Raw genomic sequence first — 17,630 nt, forward strand, 5'->3', positions numbered from 1 at the left:
TCTGTGTTTTCTGATTTCATTGATTGATTTTGTTTTTTAAGTCCACTTTATGCACAGTAAGGCTAATCGGGACTTGACCTACAATTTAAAGTGGGATCCGAACCACTTGTGCCTCCACCGGGTATCGAACCCGGGACCCCTTATTACAAGACGACGACGCTACCGCTGTGCCATCGGGGAGGCCTCTGTGTTTTCTAAAGTGATCGTCTCTGTACTGGTAGTATTAATAATATAATTAAGTTTAATTTAAAGATTGATCTATTCATATTACATGCGTTATTTAATTATTTTTATTTGAGCACTATTTGTTTATTTTGCGTTTAATACTATCAATCATTACTCAGATGGATATTTCCAATTTAACCAACGTCTACTAATCATGAACATGATTTATAATTTCTCCCTTGCAAATTGCTGATTGATATTTTCAATTTAAAAAATAAGACTTAACGAATTGAACCAACATTAAAACAGGAAAAGAACCACAATCTGATTCTGGTACACATGTTTTTGACCTATATAAAGTATGGTTGTATTTATAATTATAGGATTATTAATGTTAATCAGATTTATATACGTATGATATATCATACAATTGATGAATTGAATTGTTTGGAAATTTCCTGTTGCTAAAATTTAAAATGTTATATATAACCAAAAGTTCTGTTCGTTGAGTTTCATCAATAAACTATTGAAAATATTATTTTTCGTACATCCAACAAAAGGCCTCTAACTCTGCTAAAATATTATTCAGTAAAACCTCTTTAATCTGGACCCCGATAAGTCTGACTTCGCTTAATCCGGACATCCAAAAAAAAAACAATACAAGGTTTTAAATGTGGCTAAAAGTCAACAAGAGAACATCCAAAAAAAAAAAAAAAGGCAGTCAACCACTGATGAAATTCTGTTTCCTGCAGACTTTGTACTGTACTGTATATATAGTGTATTTAGGCCTATTTATGCCATTTAAATACACCATAATAAACGTGTTTTGTTGCTATAAACAGAATTTTAATGCACTTTCTTCTGTTCTTTTAGATTATTACAGTTAATCTGGACTTTCGTTAAACTGGTCAAGGTAGTTAAATTGTCAACCCTTAGCATATATGATTGTGGAGGGCTATTTTTAGTAGACCAAATCCAAATTATATGTGAATACTGAGAGTGGTAACACATCGCACAAGTTTACCAAGAGATGCTGAAGAAGGTATGGACTGAATTTGACTACCACCCTGACATGTGCAAGGTTACCCACAGGACAACATTGAGAACTTGTAATTGTTATTATAAGTAAATTCTATGATATGTAGGCTTTCATTTGATACCTCTGTTCACTTACATAATTATGAACTTGTATAACAATAAATGTATATTTAGATGTAAGTGAGTTACTAACTTTTTCTGCGAAACTTACTTGTGGATGTTCAATTACTTTTGGTGACCTCTGCCACCATCCACTTGCAAACGTTCTGCTACATTTTTTTATTCCCCAAACATGGATAAATGTTTAGTTGTTGACATTATCATGCATGCACACACACAGTAGGGATGTGACAGATTAACGTGCACTATATCGGTACCATATGCTGTGTCGGTTAATATAATTTGATATATACATGTACAAACAAACCTTGTAATTCATGTAGACTTCTGCCTGGTAAATGAACAATTCACATGCTTCAAGGTTCATTTAGAGTTTTCTATCAGATTTGTACAATATCAGTTATCAGTAGTGGTAAAGTTTATATCTGTAATTTATTGGCACTGGCAAAAAAAAAAACACACTAACAAAATTTCACCTAAAACTGAATAGTGTTGTTTCATCTGGTTCATGGCATGTCCCTCAAATCTAGATCACCTATATTCTATCTACATTTGTTCTTAGCCAATATTTGTCACCCAATTCCAGTCGCAAGATACATATAAAAGCCTATTAATGAAAATAACAAATATCCACACTTCCTGTGATTTATTGATTGAGTTGGTGTTTTAAGTCCACTTAATGCACACTAAGGTTAATCGGGACTGGACCTACAGTTTTAAAGAGGAATCCGAATCACTATGTGCCTCCACTGGGAATCAAACCCAGGAACCATTGATTACAAGGTGAAGAGGATGCACACACTTCGTACGAGAGAGACAAACTGGTGGATCACATATTCATACATATTGCTCCAGGACATTCACTTTCATGCATCTTCTCGCACTGCCCAAAGCACTCAAACTTTCAACTGCAAGCAGCCAAGATTAAGCCTCATTGAGTATTTCAGATTCCAATATTGCACATGCAATATAATAATGTACATTTCTATTGCATACATACATATTCTCAAGAGATGAGAATGTACATTTGCATCTACAATAAGTGGTTAAGTGAATCTTTAAGAAGAACATAGATTCTAAAGAGATTTAACATTAGTACATAAGCAGTTCTTTGAAATGCAAAATAAATTCCTGTTCTTAACGTTGGAAATTCAATGCTGCCAGATTCAACTTAACACGAGTTTTGGAAGCACTTCCGGAAGTAACCTACTTCCTGTCTTATCGCAAATCTGTCCAGCAACACTGAACACTCGTTCACTGAATACTGATGCAGCAGGTACACTCAAGTATTTTCTACCATTTGCTTCAGGTTTAGATACTAATTTTTGGGATCCTGGTCATGTGGACTAGTTGGTTCAGCAATGTAATGTTCTATTTCTGATTTTGAGGTAGGTTGATCCTCTGAATGAGAGTTCGCAATAATTTTATTACAAAAACTCTACAATGATGAAGAATCCTAATTTTCAATAAACCTTACAAAACTAAAATATAAAACTTATTAGAAGGTAAAACTCTAGTATTATCTGTACCAGTTTAAATATCGGATTTTTGTCGATGCAGATATGTTAATTTCTGCCGATTTTCATACATCTGTAGATCCCTCCTTTATTTATTTATTTGACCCCTATTTAGATAGTTGGAAATCAGCAATTAAGAAAATAAATATTTAATGAAAAACGGGGCACTTAGGATGAAAACAAGCTGTATTTAACAAGAGAATTAAACTTGCTTTACCTTTTAATACATCTTGAACTGCATTTGGCAGACTAGCAAGGCTCTGGCATCTCGACTCTCACCCAGTATAATCTTATGTGACGATGTGTTGTCGTCCCCATATATTTAATGTGATCGCCCTTCATCCATCTTATCTCACCACCATTTATCCTCTTCTTTGCGATTAGCCAAAGGGGCAGAAAAGTGAAGTAAAACAATCAAAATCAACCAGTCAGTCATTGTGATAGCAAAAATTCTTGACCATTAATATAATTTATTCACTTTTTATTGTCTTCTTGACCTAGTTGTTGGTTTCTTTACTTCTTCTTGACTTTTATTTCTTTGACTGGTAGACACCATGTGTTAGTGCATTCCAATGTCAAATGGCTAATTGCTCTCTCTCACTCTCTGAACTGAGAGGGGTGAGAAGAGAAAGTATCCTCCTCCAGAGAAAGGAAGAAAAAAACAGTTTCCTTCTTCTCTAATTTAAAGGTTTATCACAGTATATTTGACATTTGCTGCCCCTACCTGGTTTGTTTTCCTTATTGTTGCTGTCATTTGCAAATGAGTAGAGTGGCTTTGGTCGGTCCACCATTCCTGAACTGGGTTCTGTTGTCCAATTCAAGCGGAACTTGAGAATTGGTCCCTTGGTGAAAATCTCGAATGGTCCAGTGTCCTGAAAAGATAGCAAATTTATCACACTCTGCACACAAACATTTCAAGTTGCAGTAATACAATTCCCAAATTCTGTACAGTAATTTAAATTAATCATTAAAACATTACTAAAAATATTAAATTGGTTTACATTTCTGAACAGTACAACCTTTGTACAGAAGATACAAAGACAGTCAAGTACATTCAATAAACTTCATAATATATGCTATATTATTTAAAAACAAAACACACATATCCGAGTGCACTGGTATGATACCACTTGCTTCAAGGAAAGTATGCCTATATTTTTATAATTTGTCTTCAAGTATGACTAAAAGCAACTTTGGTGTTGGCCATCATTCCCCCCTTGCAATTTTGAGAAATTGAGCGATATAATACTTTACATGTAAACATATACATATTTTCAGTCAACCCTGTTCCAAACAAACAACGAAGATCTTATCCCCAACTACAAGCAAATTTGTGTTAAACAGTACGAAAATACTTTTTGGACTAAATTATTTTGAAGACAGGAGTGCATTTGCACTTGAAACAACTAAAATGAACTGAAATTCATGGGGAGGGGGTGCATAAATATTCCCAATTGCTTTGCACTAAATTTGTTGAAAATAGAAAAGAAAGGAACATTTCAGACTTCCAACTGGGTTTATTTAGCACATTTTGGTTTTCATGTTGGTGGTCATCTGCTGCAATGGAAATCACATTCCCTCACTTTTTATTACCTAAGATAAGATTCCCTAAAACTACTCTTAGGGAAGCTTCAGTGGATGAAACATGTTGACTGTGTGTTGTTCTCAGTCAGTTGGGCAAAATCCAAATATTGGCTATTGCCAACATTGTCACAACAGTTGGGATGCATATGCCACTCAACTTTTGCTAGCTAGAACAACCAACTATTTCACTCTACTAGATTTCTGCAACTCAAATACAGCAGCCAGTAAAAAATTGACTTTCTCTTCATTGCATGTTGGCTGCTTCACGTAATAGACACTGGTGTTCTGAGTGACAAGCATGAGCTTCATAATGCAAACTTACCACCAGTTCAAATTTGTTTTCTAAAAAATAAGCAGTTTATTTCCCTCTTACAAATCACTGAAATATCTAAAAATGAGTTGTAAATTGATTGCCACAACGGATGACAATGACTCAATGTTCTAGATGGATTCTGTGCCATTTGAATGAGGATAATTGATCCTCTCTCTAAATCAATTCAAATTAATTGTTGAATACAGTAGAATCCCAATTTTACATTTTATCCAATCGTACATTCAATCTCCATGATCCCAACATAGCAAAATGTGATAACATTTCCCTCAATTTTACATTTTCCCATATTTTAAGTTTATTCAGCTTGGTTCCCTGAAAAACGTAAAATCAAGGTTCTACTGTATTTCCCAATATTTCATAACTTGATTTGACTCATTCAGCCTGATGTAGCCACTACATGTCGAAGTCTCACACATCGTTGGATGCTGTATGATCTGCTGCTAATTAGACAGTGCTACTTTTACATTCAAATCAATACAGAAATGTTGGGCTATCTGAGGGTTCAGTCAGTTAAGATACAGCCATTTTAACTCCAAGTAGTGACTTGCAAGGTCAAAATTGGTGTGATGAGAAATATGTATAGCACACGAACTATTCCTTCTCCAAGAGAAAGTACTGTTAAAACTTCTCTACATCAAACTAGGTGTGGTGAAGTAACTTTTATTATCCTTATCCTATGATGATTGATTTCTGAACCTGAAGGAAATTTTTCCCAACAAGCGTGAAGGAAAGTTAAAAATAGGTGTATTTGATGGACGTCAAATACAAGCTCTGATCCACTTCCAAACGGAATAAATGGAAATATCTATTTGAGTGGTGTTCAATAACATTAACTCTTTCGCTGCGGTCGTCGCATTTATGCACAGCACGCCAGGTGCCTTGCTCTGCGGAAGTCGCATTATTGCGACTTCGTACTTCCACTCGCTGCGGGTGTCGCATTTCTGCAGTACGTCGTTTTTAGTAGCCTTCTGACATCTGTTGATAGTATTTGGAACTATTTGAACTTGTAGTTTTGTTTTTATCCGTATGATGTCACTAATTACGCCTCTGTTTAGAATTCTTTGACATACGAGCGTTGAGTTTCTCTGACATGTCAGTTTCAAATGCATGTTCGAATGTAAACAACATGTCAAGTCGTCAACACTTGTCTGATAATGATGTTACTCAACTGTTATTTGCCGACTCAGAATCAGAAGGTGAATTAAGTTGTGACGATAATAGCGACAGTTTTTATGAGACTTCAAGTGGTGACAGTGATTGTGTAGTGTCTGATGAAGAATTTGTACCTCCGTCCGTAACATGATGGAACAGATGGTTTTTTTTTTTTTCAAAATTTCAAAATTTTTCAAAATATCATACCACCAGGGTATACGTACAGAATGGTTTGCCAGTGCAAGGAATGACTTTTGTAAGTTCTCTATAACATATTTTGCAATGTAATTGTGTAAAATTATTGTTTCTAAAAAAATTTTTGTAAAATTGTTGTTTCTAAAAAAAATGTTGTTTTTTCAAAATTTCAAAATATCATACCACCAGGGACGACAGAATGGTTTTCAAGTGCAAGGAATGACTTTTGTAAGTTCTCTCTCATATATAATGCAATGTAATTGTGAAAATTATTTGTTTATAAAAAAAATATATTTTCAAATTTAATTACGCAGCCAAGGGATATTGTGTGCCAGAGAATTCCGCAGTGAAAGAATTAAGGAATACTTCCTTGGAAAACAGGAAGACAGAAAAATATGAACATCTCATGAATGCCATGTTGGGAGTAATTTAAAAGGTAGGGATCAGAATTAATGTAAAGATCCATTTCCTCCATACGCCACAGTCATTTCTAATGCAAAAGTTGTATAACTGCACTAATCATTTATTATTTCCATGAAGTTCATATTTCTTTTTAGGCTTGCATTATAATGTTGGAATCATGGACTAATTACTTTTACACACTACAGAGTTCCTTGATGCGATAAAAGAGAAATGGATGCCAGATCTAAATTCAGAACACTTCAACTGACAGAAATCACGTACTTTTGTTAAAGAAGCACAAAACAGTTTCAAAATACACAACTGTGTTGTTATTCACTACAACACACTGATTATGTTGTAAGAGGTAAAAACCTTCTCAGTATCATCAGACCTAATATAGTTGGAAGAACAACACTTGAATTGTATCTAAAGATATATTATGTTTGGCGGTTACGCAGAGATGGATAATTAATTCACTCTAGTAAGTTCAAGTTTCATTTTCCAGTGTAGTTCTTGTTTGCGATCGATTTCACCACCTGTCTGGTGGCTTTGTCAGGCATGTATGTCTTGCTGCAGGTGGCGTGGTTCCTTTTTCTCCTGTTCGCATTCGTGGAGGTGCTAGTTGCCGAGGGGCCTTTCACTTTCTGCTGCTCTGGCGAGGTACTTCCCTCTTTCGCTACGCATCGGGATTTTGGTGGTCTGTTTTTCGGTCTCGTCTGCATCTGTGGAAGGCGTTTGTTTTCACTCGCATGTGCAGGCAGGCTTTTTTACAAGCGCTTAAGGTTTTCTGGGGGGGGAATGGGTTTTGTGGAAATGCACTTGTATTATGAATTAAACAGTTTGTTACAACAATCCCAAGATAGTTAACTGTTTGTTGTTGAACCATCTTGAAACTGACTGAATCAACTAACAAGTGTTTTTTTGTTGTTTTTTTCAACTCTGCAGGAGCTGATGATGCACACAAGAAGATTATGAAACGTTACCTCTTATAAAATAATCATGTATAGTGAATAAGATGTAAGACAGTTTCTTGTGTCAAATACATATTAGAGTTCAACAATGCACTTAAAAGTTCTGTTTATACTTTTATATCACAATTCTCCCCAATATGTTTATCCATAATATTCACTCATTCAAATGGGTCGAATATTCTTCACGTTTCAAGGTAATATTAGAATTTTTCTGTCCTGCAAATCACAATTCCGTGGCACACTATGGAGACTGTGATGTAAAAGAATTTTTAAAGAGAAAACATTTTCACGTAAATAGTTATCTTTATATATACATTACAATACAGCATCAGAACTTGTTCAGATGGTAGAGGTTCCATCTTGTTTCAATCTGTTAACAGAAGTATTCTAGAAAGAAAAAATTCAGAACATATATGTATGAATTCCAAGAAAAATATCTGATTCCACATAAAGGAGATTTTTTTTTAAGAGATCACTACATAATGCAGGCTTGATCTGTACATAGCACTGTTAATGTATTTTCTTTTAAAATGTGTTTCATATGGAACTTCTTTTATTCCGTACTTTTCACAAGGTCAATGAGATTAATTTTTCCATCAAAATGCATACAATGTAACGACATTTAAGGGAAATAGAATGAATTTTGAATGTTTTATTTAATTAAAAGGTAAGGAGTTCGTTGTCAACAGAAGTATGAAGGCTGACCATCTAGGACCTCAAAATCAATTAGCGTGTACATTATTAGTTGTGCACAAACTATACACTAAAGCAGAAAGTTTCTTTGACAGTTTTCAAGGAGTAACGGTCACTTTTTAAAATTTCGATTCAATAATGAACCATAATTCTTCAATTACTTTGACTTAACACCAATGTTGATAATCTTACAGATTTCCATTGATAAACATGCCGATACAATTTAAAGTACTTTAGAATATGTATTAATTTTTCACTGGTATATCACATCCAGCTACCAGTCTTGCTTTAAAACATCTAAATTTTCGCAATGGATATGATCATTTACCGTATTTACGTGTGTATAGTACACGTGCATGTATAATGCGCATCCAGGTTTATGATGGGTAAAAATGACAAAAAAAATTATCTTGTATATAATGTGCAGTACAATCCAGTTTCAAGAAATGGCTTTCTTAGTTGTAGGTCGTAAAGCTGTTGCTATGCTGATCAAGAGTGAATGACATCATACCTATTCAATGAGTCACCTGTTGCTATGTGGACCAAGAGGAAAATACCCTCTTGTGTAAACAATAAGTCTCCAACCCATGCCACCCCCCCCCCCCCCCATTGTGCTCAGCATCCCAAAGCTTTCACTCTTTAACCACCTTATTTATTCTGTAATAGTAGAAAGCGAGATTAAAATTATGTTATGGATTTGCAGAGCTCAGGAAGTTATTTTCTATTATTTCTTGCCCAACAAATACTGCTGATGCTGATGCATCCCATGTCACGGAAGGTGCATGCTCGAATTCCGCCAGAGATGCAGTGCTTTTCTTTGTGTCGCAGAACATTAGATTACAAAGTGAAAAATCATGTGAAATGGCCTTCAAACTATTATGCGTGGTTTTGCTCATTCCTTTTTTTACTTTTCTAAGAGACTAATGTAACATTCATACGAGGCACATTCAGGACCTTCCAAATAGCAGTTAGATACACAAGATTTCTTCCATTAAGGAATTTACACACTCCATGTATGTCATATTATTTGGCCAGTAATACATTTTAATTTTTATTATCTTTTTCCTTATGTTTTCTTTCATCCAAAGTACCATAAAAATCAGAACGTTCCTTTGATTTGTGATGAACTTATTTCAATCGCATTTCACATTACTGTCGCTATCTTGAATGGAATACTGTTTCCATATTCAGACTGCAGGATTTAAGCTTTACAACAATATATAATATGATAGGGTTCCGTAAACATGAAAAATTAATGCGTGTCCCAAAATCATGGATCGACCCTGTACGGTTTCATGTTGGCTGTCTGAATTATTCCATGCATAATACGCACCACAGATTTTGGGGGGCAAAAATTTTGGAAAAAATTGCACATTATACAAGAGTAAATACGGTAATTATAAAATCAATTTCTTCCCACAATGTTGTTGCAAAATTATGCATCTTGCAAGATGCATAATTTTCATAATACACAGTATTTCAAAATGATGTGAACGATTTCAACCCATTACATTTTATTCACAAATTGTCAAAATAAGATATAATTTCACAGACATGTAATGTAACTGTCCAAGTGTAAGTGCCAATGATTATTGCAAAGTTAACTCACAAATGCTCAATGTGAGCACCCTTCGTTACTCTGCACACGTCAATATGGTAATCTAAATCCATCCAGTCACGTTTCAGCACGTTTTCATCAATGGTTTGCACCATAGCACTAATGCAATAGTTTTTGCTGGTGGATCTTTATGAAATCACGTACGAAACTGACATTGAACATGTCACGACCAACCTACTCTCCCAAAATGCTTTCTCCTAACTACTGGCAGCCATTTTACAACTGGTCAACCTGGCACCTGGTGGCAGAATTTAGAACTACTGGGACCATTCCAAAAAAAAAAAAAAAAAAAAAAAAAAAAAAAAAAAAAAAAAACACCACCTTAAGGATGTGTTTGAATGTATTTCACTGGATATTCGATTGGTGATTATGTTGTGTAGTTTATGGAACGTGTTTTAATCGTTCAGGTAATTTTGAAACATTCTGTATTTAGATTCTGCGTGAGACATGCACTTTGAAAAAAAAAAAAAATTGACGTTATCGGTGATTAACCCTTAGATGCCAGGGCAGATTTTCCCAGTTTTGCTTTAACACCGGGAGCGTTTTCAAGCAGGAAATTCGCCAAGATTTGAATAATATTTTTTTATCTTGGAAACTAGTTATAAATGATACATCTTTTTGTTCAGTAACAATTAGGCTATAACCCTAAAAACCATAATTATCCTTTACCAAATAGAAGTAAAAAAAAAAGTTCAAAACCGTCCCTGCGTATTGCCAGATATGTGTTCCATTCTTTTGGCAACAATTGCCCACTTGCTGCTGATACTTTAGGATTAAAAAATACCAGTTTCGCAGGAAATTCAAAATTCCATTTTTTTTACATATTAATCTCGCTAGAATGCTAGAGTTAAAAATAATATCTCGATTTCTTCAGCACACACAAGGCTATACGCCTATGGTCGAAGAAACCAAATTTTAATCTTCTTTTAATTCAATTTGAACCACATCAGCCGCATTACAAGTGCATACATGAATGTATATACCAGGGATGACCAAATTCCGATATTGGATACATTTCTATCTAGATACTAAATGTTCTGATATCCAAATTACTGTTTTAAAGAGTGTCCAAAGTGTCACACAACCGAGATACTGAACGTACATAAATTTTGTACAAAAAGTGATAGATACATAAAACGTACGCTGGATATTAACTTTATCTATGTGGATATTTTTCAAACATTAGACAAGAAAATCATGCTCTACATGAATTTTCAGTATGCGGAAAATGTTACTACGGTGTAAACAAGTTTTTGTATTAAGTAAAAACAAACATGGATAAAATACAGCTGTGGAGTGGCTTGAACAAATTTGCAATGTGTATTGATGGCCTCTGTGGATATTTATTATATTGATACAATAACGATAATTTTTTTCACATTTTATGCATTGCAGACAATTTATGGCATATTCACACAACGTATTTTCTTTGTTAAATTACGAGGAGTACAGGCAACATTGGTCATGTTTGAGGGCAATACCAGGTGTGCCCGTCATCTGCTTATGTTATTCAATCAATACCCACATGAAAGAAATGTCAAAATTTATCGTACAAAAAGATAGGTAGGCTACGTATGTCAGTTTTGGTAGGAGAGCTTTCCTGATCATTACACTTTGGAAACAAGGCCAAAACACTGTTTCAAAAACAGAACCACTTCTAAGTACTTATTTATATTTTCTGTTATTGAGATATAGACTAAGTGAATAGTCAATTCGATTATTGTTATGTATTTTTACAGTGGGCAAGTGCATTCTCCTCTACTACAGTGGGTTGAACGTTACATAGATCTTACCATGTAAATTGTCCAATGTCATTTTCATTAATTTTTTCCTTACATCATTTGACTTTTTAAGTGCCAGAGGGTTTTCAACTAGCCACTGTTAAAAATTATTACATTTGTTGCAGAGAAATTATGTTATTAAATTGTGTCATCACTCACTATCAGTTGTTCACAACACGGAAGGTAAAAAGGTGCATTCACGGGATAATGCTGGGTTGCCAGGCTGTGTACACAAACATGTGCTGATGTTGGTGCTCATATGCTGAGCATCATGGCTCACACAATACACTAGTATGGGCACCATGGCAGTAATGGTGTTAAGGAGTTGACACGTACTATTGCCGATGGAAAGTTTGCTTTCTCTTAATTTCTTGAAACTTTCATTGCATAAACCAAGTGAATAAACTTGAGGGTGTACACTTTACTTGGTCACTTTTATGCAGACATTATTCATGACATATTGCATGAAGAAAGTTCCATGGTAAAGAATGAAAAACATTTTTCTTCATTTTGCAAGTTATTTTAACACCAGGCAAATCAAGAGGGAAGAGGTAGAAAGAGGCATGTAGCAGTTGCATATTTGCCTGGAACAGAAGAGTGTTCCGGGTTCACCTCTTTGGAGTCGCAGAAATTAATAATAATCTCCACATATATGTTCCATTTTTATAACATTCAAAAATTGTTGTATGCATTTTGTACTAATTTTATAGAGAATATGAATGCTATGTAAAATCTAATGAAACATGCAAATTATGCAGTTACTCTTGGGCTCACTGTAAATTTTCCTGTACAAAATATATCAAGTTATTCTCTGCTGAAAAAAAATATTTCATAAAAAAAATGGAAAAAAAAGGAGCTCCCCTGCAAGTTGTACTATGCTGTAACATAATCAAATTGTAATTGTGATTAACAAATGCTGGACGAATTATTTTGCTGTTGACAATTTCTTGTCCTGGCTACATTACCTTGTTGCTGAAACAAGAGAAATGCAATTTCTGAAGAGTTACTACAAAAACAATAAAAAAGATATTAGTAAGCACAATTCAACAGCTAAGACACCTTATATTCTTACCTGCAATCAGTGATGAGTACAAAAATATAAGTGCATACAATAAGGAAGGCCTTAAGTGCTGGATGCAACATATGCTATCCCATAATCATGCAAGTATAATACCCACACTACTCCTCTGAAACTACTGCTGATATTTCTTTACTGGTTTCTAGTTATTTATGTGGGAAAACAAAATACAGGGTGTATCAAAAAGAATCATCCGATTTAAAAATGCTATATTTAGGAAACCAATGGACATAGAACCTTGCAGTAAGTTGTAGAATACATGCTGGAATATAAAGTTTTGCTTGCAATAAGGTTTACTTTGCTGCAGGTAGGTGCCACTGGTGCAGCTCACTCTTTAGTCTGCGTCAGGATGGCAACCCAGCAACAGGCAGCATTCTGCGTGCAACGTCGAATACCGTGAGCAGTAGGTGGTGCAGCACCGTATTTACGACGAAACTCACGCTGCACAACCGTAACTGACCACATTTGTTGAAGTGGAGAACGCAGATAGCTTTCGGTTCTTGGATGCCATCTTGAAGCAGACTAAAGAGTGAGCAGCACCAGGCGCCCGTTCCGAAAGTCGCACGAGTTCAACGCGTTAAACAAGTTATGGTAAATGGCCGTCCTATAAGTGCTCTCGTGCGTTTCGTTATGCTGTCCCAAAAGTCGCTTTCCGTGCTTCTCGTGCAAGAACGAGATTCACCAAACGCACGGGCCAGGAGACTGGTTTGTTCGGTGAGCAACATGCATAAGACAAGTGTGCCTCAACTGTTCTTACAATGTGATTAAAATGAGTAACAATGCCCACAGTAGAGTTTATTTCTGCCATAAGGACATGCCTTCTGCTCGACGCCACGAGGACGCTGCGCCTGCGTTTTCGTCCAGAGCGTCCCGTAAGTTTGGAAAATAACTCGTTTCACTAGGTTGATGAGCCCAGTTACCTTCGTTAAATTCGTTTCGTTAAGATTTTCGGAACGTACCTACCTGCAACAACGTAAGACGTATTGTAAGTGAAACTTCATATTCCAACATGTATTTTACAACTTACTGCAAGGTTCTATGTCCATTGGTTTCCTAAATATAGAACTTTTAAATCGGATGATTCTTTTTGATACACGGTGTATATCAATGTTGTAGGAAAAAAGGAAACAAGCAGTCTGACATGGTTCAGACTGGGTGGATTGAGACAAGTAAGGAAGAAGAGTGAAGCAGGAGAAACGATATGCTCTTTGTGCTATGAAAGGGAGACGGATGAACATATTCTTCTCAACTGGCCTTCTACAAGTGACCTAAGGGACAGACAAGTGGCTGAAAAACTTAACAGGGAGGGAGGTGATAGATGATAGAATAAAGACCAATGAAGCAGGGCAATAAGTGGGAGATACTTGTAGGGAGTAAGAGAACGACAGGGGAAAGCTGTGAAGTCAAAACACATGTTCCAAACGAGCCATCTTTATAGTGTAGCATGAACACTTACCATATAACAGGGAAGGTAAATGAAAGTGTGGAAGACAACCCAAGAAACAAAAGTGAAACAGTGCAACAAATGAGACATTGTCAAGGTAAAACAATAAAGAAAAGCTACAAAGAAACTGTAGGCAAAATGAGCCAGACACATAAAGAGAAAAATTATCTGCACGTGCAATATTTGGATTTTTAAAGTATGCGTGTAAAATAAAACTTATGTAGTATGAATATAGACAAAAAATACACATGACAGTATGGCATTCTTAAATTACAATAAAATACAAGTATTCCACATTTGTTTTTTTTGTTGTTTTTTTTTTTAAAAAAAAGTAGTTTTGAATTTTAAATTGGAGGCTTTCCCAACATGCAAATATGTGCAAAAAATTGTAGCAGAAGAACCATTTGTCACAGAGAGTTGAACTTTTGTTTTATTTTGGAAGATAGGGCTGGGCTTGCATGGAAAGAGAACAAAAAGAGTTTTACACAAAGAAATAGTTTTCAGCAAGCCACTGTGGCCTAATAGGTGAAAGTTAATAGAAAAATATGAAGATCCAGCACTGATATATGCCTAAAATCATGCAGAGTGAAGCTGAAAATCACTCAACAGTTGCCTACCATTTTCTGTTCTTTACAAGGAAAAATCTTTTTACCTCTTTAATGTCATCTATAGTTTCCCACGAGGAATACTTCTTGGGAGATCCTTTCACATTTGTTTGTACTTCTTGCAAGACCAGCTCATAGTCGCCATCTGTCAGCAGACACCGATTGTGTTTGTCGTAAACAACCAACTCTGCTCCAAACAGTTTCACTTCCTCCACTGGTCCCTTGGCAGTCTTGCGCCTTTTGTGTGGTGGTTCTACAAAAAAAAAAATAACATTTAAATGAACAATCACAAATGTTACAAGAGACATGCATAACATTTATGCTAATATTGTAATTTTCTTATCTTTATGAACAGTAACAATATTCATGTGTACTGGCTTTGTAAAATAAATGTTTAAATACACAGTTTCTTTTTCTATTGGTAAAATCCACTGCAATCACCTGTTACATATATCAATTTTGTAGGTTAACCTTTAGTGAAAAGAGCCTCTCACACCTGGAAAGTCCCTGCAAACAGGATGCCTCAAAACACGCTTTTCAAACTAATAAAGAAAATAATAATGTATACAGTGCCTTGTACACAATCACATGAATCACGAACAAGTCGTTGAATTGAACGCTTAAAAGGAAATGACATCCGAGATGTTATTTCTCTCATTGGATCCAAGGTTAGGTCAAAGAATTTCTCATTAGGACTGGTTCTAAATAACGCCATCCAAGCTTGACTGTCGACCAATCAGAGCACATGCTGTTGAAATCGATTATAGAAAAAAAGCATCAAGGTACAGAATAATATTTATTTCTATTCTGTGGTGACAAGAAAACAACATGTGTGTTTGTGACTTGTGAGAAAGGAAAGGTGGAGCGGTGGAACATTCACATCTGTATTTATTTAAATGTATAATTATACAACAAAAAATTATGTGCATTTCTACAGCAGTGATTAATGTGATGATAAAATATATTCGACAACCAACCGTAAAACATAATATTTTGTGTTCATCTTAATTTGAATGTTTTGATGAACACACAGAAAAACAACTATCTGCATATCTGTGGAAATGAGATTTTTGTCAAATCATTTTTCTTGTATCTCGGATTACATTTAGACTATAAATACTGAGAAAATATATCAAGATCACACTTCTTTCAAGTTTATAATATGTCTTACATTTTTCTTTGTACAGAAATTATTATCTGGTTACAACTAAATCGATAGTCTATTTCTTTCTTTTTGTGTCATACGAAATGCCACGTTCTTTGTAAAATGTGGACTTGTCCAGTTTCTCTTTCATCGTGTACATGTGCAATTACATACCATTCAAGATTTGGTGGTGAACAACTTTCAATTGACGATTTTAAGCGTTCAATTCAACAACTTGTTCGTGAATCATTTGATCGTGTACAAGGTGCTTAAGAACAGCAGCATTTTAGGGAAAGAAATTCCGGAATTTTACTTCTAGCGTCGGCCTTATGGATGCTGGATGGACCAAATTTGGAGGCCCCCAGGTTCCCCCTGGGCCCTTAATTGTTACACATTGTTAAAGTGTTGCGTTTTACTAAAAAAATAATACAAAGAAAGGACTTTTTCAATCTCCCCTTGTTAATAATAGTAACAATGGATATATATTGTCTTGTAATTCGAGTATGTCATACCTTTACTTGTATACTAATGAATAAAAGAAATAGAACTGAAATATCGTGTGGAGTTTTCAAGAAATGGTGTGCTAATTGCTGCCCCATGGTGCGGGAAAATTTCGAAAATCAGGCCTTTGTCCCATGTCCTCCCTGGACCCTTATTTGTCACATGTAGTTGAAGTGTTGCTTTTTTGTTCATTATTACATGTAATTTTTTTTTCAGAAAAAAAATGGTGGTTTAGGAGTTACAGCCCTTTTTATAAATGTATCTCATAATATTATGGAGGTAACAAAGGACTTTTTCAATCTCCACTTGTTAATAATAGCAATAATGGATATATTGTTTTGTAATTCGAGTATGTCATATCTTCATATGAACTAATGAACAAGACAATTGAAATATCATAAAACATTAAAATGCTGATGAAGGCAAAATTTAATGTATAAAAAAAATATGCATGTGCAACTTTAAGTTTTTAGTGTATATTTTTTTTATATACAATAAATTTTGCTTTGGTCAGCATTTAATGTTTTATTAACATGGAAACAAGGCTCAACAGTGTTACCATTGAAATATCATGTTCAGTTTTCAAGGAATGGCACGTTAATTGCTGACTCACTGTGCTGGTCGATTCAATGGTAATGCCTGAGTAGTCAGTATATGAACCATCCGTCCGCTAAAGGTTGAACCATTTATGTCCTTCAATGAGGATTTGTAATTTTATATTTCATCAGTAGAATATCAGGTAGATTATGTAGACTTACTAGGGGATGATGTAAATATAATTTAGAATAATGCTAAAGTATTTTTCAAAGCAGCTAAAGAGAGAGGTGCGGAAGTTATCAAAGGGAAAACAAAATATGCTTACAGGGCGAACCCAAGTGTTAGGTAATATTAAAAATTTAATTAATGATAACAACACGTTCGAACCAGTCTCCAAATTCAAGTACTTAGGAGTAATACTAACAAATGTAAATGATATTAAAGATGAAATAAAAAGCCGGCTTAATTCAGTAAATGCATGATACTATTCTCCTCGTACACTTTTATCTTCTCGTATAATATCATAAGAAACTAAAAGTTAAAATATAATAGGGATGGGACAACATGATGTGGGAGTCTCAAAGAGCAAAGAGCTGTGTTGCCACACTCCCAATTTATGCCCAGTCGTAAATGATACATTCTGCTGCTGTCAACATGCAACTTTCATTTCCAGTTCAGGAAGAGGCAGAGAAAGGGAGTCCCTTCCATTTCCTAACTGGCGGTGGTCGTTAGGCTTAACACCACCTTGCTC

At 35.0% G+C, this 17,630-nt stretch overlaps 2 protein-coding genes across 2 annotated transcripts in view; both read right to left on the reverse strand.

Moving 5' to 3' along the window:
• The window catches only part of LOC145992014 (methyltransferase-like protein 22), a 224,204-nt gene that overhangs the window by 51,171 nt on the left and 155,403 nt on the right, over positions 1 to 17,630 (reverse strand). The window lies entirely within an intron of this gene.
• Su(z)12 (Polycomb protein Su(z)12) overlaps positions 1 to 17,630 on the reverse strand; it is a 63,173-nt gene that overhangs the window by 20,714 nt on the left and 24,829 nt on the right. Inside the window, exons 6-7 of the mRNA XM_083128021.1 lie at positions 14,745 to 14,950; positions 3,565 to 3,712 (exon numbers count right to left, since the gene is read on the reverse strand). Coding sequence (XP_082984147.1) covers positions 3,565 to 3,712; positions 14,745 to 14,950 — 354 coding nt within the window. The remainder of the gene's footprint in view (positions 1 to 3,564; positions 3,713 to 14,744; positions 14,951 to 17,630) is intronic.

This window comes from Lepisma saccharinum, chromosome 9 (assembly GCF_977018435.1).
Source record: "Lepisma saccharinum chromosome 9, izLepSacc3.1, whole genome shotgun sequence".
NCBI classification, from domain to species: Eukaryota; Metazoa; Arthropoda; class Insecta; order Zygentoma; family Lepismatidae; genus Lepisma; species Lepisma saccharinum.